The 5,325-nt window shown below is 37.8% G+C and overlaps 1 protein-coding gene across 2 annotated transcripts in view; it reads right to left on the reverse strand.

Annotated features, from left to right (window-relative positions):
- ELMO1 (engulfment and cell motility 1) overlaps window positions 1–5,325 on the reverse strand; it is a 268,680-nt gene that overhangs the window by 193,288 nt on the left and 70,067 nt on the right. For both annotated transcript variants that reach the window (XM_010002153.1, XM_010002154.1), the window contains exons 10-12: window positions 4,160–4,210; window positions 2,826–2,948; window positions 1,472–1,603 (exon numbers count right to left, since the gene is read on the reverse strand). In XM_010002153.1, the coding sequence (XP_010000455.1) occupies window positions 1,472–1,603; window positions 2,826–2,948; window positions 4,160–4,210 (306 nt within the window). The remainder of the gene's footprint in view (window positions 1–1,471; window positions 1,604–2,825; window positions 2,949–4,159; window positions 4,211–5,325) is intronic.

Below are 5,325 nucleotides of genomic sequence, written 5' to 3' on the forward strand. Positions count from 1 at the left end.
AGGAATGCCTTCTGTGGGAGATGAGAGTCTTCAGCATGTAGGAAACCTAGAGAGAGCTGCAGATATCCAGAAGTGATTCATATGAATTAGATAACAATTGTTTTAAATGTGATTTCCTTGATTCTTTCATATGCCACAATCTCTGTAGGCACAGTCCTGCTACAACTTTAGCAAACCCATCATTGCCTGTGTTTGTCAGCATTTCTTTGCCAGTTACTTTTCTTCCTCCTGTTACAGTGACCCCTATCTCTGTTCTCATTCACCACAAGCTGGAGGCTGTACATCCAGCCCATTTGTCTCTAAGCCAGAGCCTGCATTTTCTTTTAGCTTTGGCCTTTCTCTGCTTGTTTCAGCATGTTCTCAGCTTGTTTCAGAAACTGGGATAGCAATGGTCTTCTATCACACATGAACTGAGAACAGATTCATAGACAACAAAAAACCCCATTGAGGATTAAAAGCTTCTTCAAATCACTAGTTTTACTCTCATGCTTACAATCCTAAAGTGAAGAAGTGAAGTTCCTCCATTTCCGTCTATTTACTTACGACTCCTTAAAGATAAAACAGCACTGATACACCAGTCATTTTTCCTCACTCATCAGTAATGAAAACAACTATTAAAACCCAGAAAGCCTCCTTCCAAAACCATAAGGGAAGTGGGTAATGTTGAGCCCTGTGCCACAGAGCTAAGCAGAATGCTCCAACCACACAGCAAGCTGCAACTAGCACCGTGTTTTAAAACCACCGTGTCTGTAACTGTGGCTACTGTACTATACTCAGTGTGTATTTGCCAGGCCAACAGCAAAGCAATGAATCACATTAAGATATGAAGCATACAATTTTACCTAAGGAGAAAGGAAATTGCATACTAACCTAGAATAAACAATACATCAGGATACTGATTGCAGTGTATGTATGCATGCTTTGTTTCCAGAGGGGAAAAATACACATTATTCAATATGCAACAATTTGGACAGATTGTGCTCTGTTTCCCAACACAGTTTTCAAGCAAGATTAGAACTCCAATTTGTCTGATTAAGTCAGGATAAGAAATTCTGCATCCCCTACTCACAGAAGAAAGGACTTCAAGCAACCAAAACACATGGCCTTACAAGTAAGCACCAGAGAGTCCTACTTGAGATTCATTGTGCTCATCAGTCCACATTATAACTAGAAGACTACAGTGACTTTACAGGTCTGCCACACATCCATTAGACAATGCCTATCCATCCAAGATACCATTAAAATTTAGATTTCTTCATTATGGCATGTCACACAAAACTAAGTGTGGAAACCTCAAGTAGTTATTGCTTCCAATTAACCCCAACTTCTGCTAAAGCAGTCACACAGGGTTAACAGGATTTATCATTTTAAAATGGCCAGAAGACCAAGTAAGAGAAGTGACTGATTATAGGATGTACTACAACAGATGCACTCACCCACTTTCACTGTACCACCACACAAAAATACTCACAATAAATCCCAGTTTTTTATAGTCTCGCGTGTACATCGATTTGCGTTTCTCAATACTGCCACTACTGTTGTTAGGTTCTGATTCTGCATCAAATGCAATTCTTCGGAGTTCAAATATGATATCCCGCTGAGCCTGTGTTAAAACAGGGTTAAAAAAATGGGTTACAGTAACTTCTCACTTTAATAGCCAATACTATAAAAGCCATTTCAAAACACTACATTCCCTCTACTGCCCAACCATTCTTTGTCTAAATTCCCTACTTCATACTCAGAGAAACAGCCAGCAAGAATGACTTTGTGGTTCCTGTTTTCCAGAGTCCATGTTTCCAGGGTTCACATGCAGATGCTTAAGTTTTGACTTCCAGAGGCTGAACCCATGTTAGCAAGGCCACTTAATTTTAACCACAGGCAGGAAAGCACACAAGCCAAGAAAACACACACATCTCAAATTAAGCTGGTACTTAAGCACTCTGCTGGCTGAAATTAAAATGGTTCAGCACTCTGCATTCCTTTTGATAACTGTCCATTTCTGCTAGCACAGCAACAGGCAAGACAGGAATCACTGCAGTCATACATCACTAGAATAAATCTCAAGATAGTGATAACCACCCTATCATCAAAACTAACAACACTGCATTCATTACAATCTCTGGAGATAGGCAATAGTTAACTGTGTGCACATTTGTGAGAGCCAAACTTTCCTGCCTCAAGCTTAAGAAACAAGAAGGGTGAAATCCTACAGCATGATGTTATTTATGTTTACAACCATCTCAGTCTTCCACCTCTTCTTCTCAAAATAATCAGCAAGTCTTAACACAACTTGCACTTAAAAATGAAATTAGGTTCTTCCTTGGACATGTCCTAAAAAAGGGCCACAAAAATAAAGCACCAAAACGTATCTATATGGCTCACTGACTCAATATTAAACTCCCAGTAACAAAAATGGATTTTATTGTAACACAAATTATCTACAACTCCAGCATGCCAGATAGTTTTCATTTAAACATTTATTTTAGCTCTACAGAAGTACTTTTAGGAAGAACCATGTCTCTCTGTTGCTTCTGAAAAGTACACAGAATTAAAATGCTAGAGTTTTAGCTCAGGATGACACCAAGTTCAGTTCATGGAACTACACACTGAAGAGAAAGGTCTGGCCACTTTGTTGTACTTTCACACATGGAACGCAATAGCCAGGACATCTTCTAACAATGAGAAAGCAACATAACTTCAAACAGACAGACTGGATGAATTGTGCAAACAGTCCTAGCAGTGTCTTTTCCTCCATAAGAAGCTTTAGGCACAGCAGTGAGCAGTTGTCCTCTTCCTGTTCTGACCATATCATGCCAGATGCTTACCTGATCCTGTGGATCCATTTTTGTCATCATTCTGTCTTCCAGAAGGTTAAAGGTAAGCACTTGAAGAACATAAAGCTGATGTGCCATTTCATTGTTGATGGCTCTCTGTGCCCTGATAACATGCTGCAAAGAAAGAGGGACTCCAGTGAATGCCATAGTACCAGAAAATTACATTAGGTGCACTCAGGTGTTTCCATTTCTCTAAGTATGTATTTGCTGTGCAATAGTGTTTGTGCATTCCAGAAAAAAAAAATATTAAATCAGGACTAATGCTACTGGTTTAGGTACCATATAAGCAGCTTTAAGAGACTGGCCTTTACAATATCAATGTACCAAAGCTTTCTCCTTCTAGCCACTAGATAGAGCCTGTGCGTATGTTGAGAAGTGGCACTAAAAAATAATTTTAAATAAAACAGTACTGAGCAGTCACTTAAAAGAAAAATTAACTCCTTATCAAAAGCATTAGAGTTCTGTATAAAAACAAAAGAGGGCGTATTAATAAAATATTTAAGAGAGTAGCTGCCTGAGCAGGAAAGTATTCAGGCTGCAAACATAAGCAGTGAATACAGTGATATAACAGAGCTACTGCTGCAGCAGTCAACATCACACCACAATCCTTACCAGAAAACTGTTCTGTATGAGGAAGACTGCTTAGAAATACATTAACATACAATGCCCCAAACACACGGAATTATCCCATTCAGAAAGCAGATACCAAGCTGATCAACAATTTAAAGATACTTGGTGTGCAAAAAACACCAAGTGGTTCTATATGGGAAACAGACCCAGGCCACTAAACACAGCAGAGCACAATTAAGGAAAGAGTCATCAAGGAGAAGATGGATACAGAAACTGATATTGTACAGTTCCAGGGAATAAAAGAATCTGTCTACCAAAAGGCACTAGAGCATTTTACAACAGTAAATGAAAAACTAAGAATATTATCCATATATTTATACCAAATTTCTTATGAACACAAGCAGTGTGAAACTATTGTGAAACGAATTCTGCTGGGTTTTTTTTTGTGCAAGTGGTGACAAATTGTGCACAACTTTATATCAAGACTGAATAATCTGTAGAACAAAAAGCAAACAGGCATTCAGTATTATATGTTTGTGAATAAACCACAATTTATACGACTGGAAAAATACCCCTTCTGATAATCAGTTTCGAAACCATCCAACAACCAGACCTTTAACTCATATTACAGGCTTCAAAACATATAAAAATGTAAGTGCAATTAAAATACATTAAGATAAAGCCTATGAACACCAAAACTGGAGTCACCTTTCCTCTCCGCTAGTGAAAAATAACTTTGAAAAGTATATACTTACAGTTAAGATGATGGAGCGAAGCTGCTTTTGTGCCAAAATATTTGCCATTTCCTGATTTAGTTAAAAAAAAAAATTAAAAAAATTAGGCAGAAGAAGATGTTTTAGTGTCATATCTAGAAGAACACTTAAAAGGTTTTAGTCTTAAGTTTCTGCAGTGTTCCTTATAAATGAAACAAAGCAGCGTATCAGCTACATGATTGTAGGCATTATTTGGAGGATCACAAACTCAGACTACTGTGAGAAAAGGGGCAAAGAAAGCAGAGTTTGTCACAAGCTGTGGACTTCAGAGATTCAAAACCAGCATTGAAAGACCTCAGAAGTGATCTCTATGAGTTAACCAGAGTATTTACAAATACTTGTTCAAGCAGAACCTTCCCCCACCAGCCCCAAGAGCACAGAGGGAGGCATGGAATGGAAGCCAGCCAAGACTTTCAAACAAGACATCAAACAACATGCTTATTTACATTAATACTTGGACTGTTTTAAAGTCAAGTGCTCTAACTTTCACTCAATAAATCAGCCTACAATTCAGTACTGTTTCATCTTTTGCTATGATCAGAATGATAGCACATTCTCCTCTGTATTTCGGCAGCAACCTTCACATGGGTTTACTATTGTGTCTTAAAATAACTTCAGTTGCTATCAAGGAGAATGTGCTTTTAGTGTCACTCTTAAGCAGCTGATCTGGTTGTCCAAGCTGCAAACAGTCCTAAAATGAAAAGATGGGAATATTTTATATTTACCAATCACAAAAGCCTAAGCTTATCCATACCTACAAATGCATACCCCATTTTTAAGTTCCACGAGTTTTTCCATTCATATAGAAATAAATCTGTGTGTGTATGTGGACATATGCTACTACAGGCAATGCATATGACTTACAGCAATTACCATCCTACAATTATTTTTAAATTCTTATTTTCAAAATGTACTCTTTAAGGATGTGGAAAACATATTGCACACTGCTATTTAGTTTATATGTACACAAATGTTTGAAATTAGTAAATCATTGAGTACAAATTGAGCTCATGTATCAGAACCTTACATAATACAGCACAACAAATCACACCAACGCTGACACATGCTTAACGACACTCTTAGGTTGAACTGTGATTCTGTGCAGTTGGTACTGCATCAAAAATATTGTTGATGTTCAGGGGAAAATA

Source organism: Chaetura pelagica, unplaced genomic scaffold, assembly GCF_000747805.2.
Source record: "Chaetura pelagica isolate M959 unplaced genomic scaffold, ChaPel_1.0 scaffold417, whole genome shotgun sequence".
Taxonomy (NCBI): domain Eukaryota; kingdom Metazoa; phylum Chordata; class Aves; order Apodiformes; family Apodidae; genus Chaetura; species Chaetura pelagica.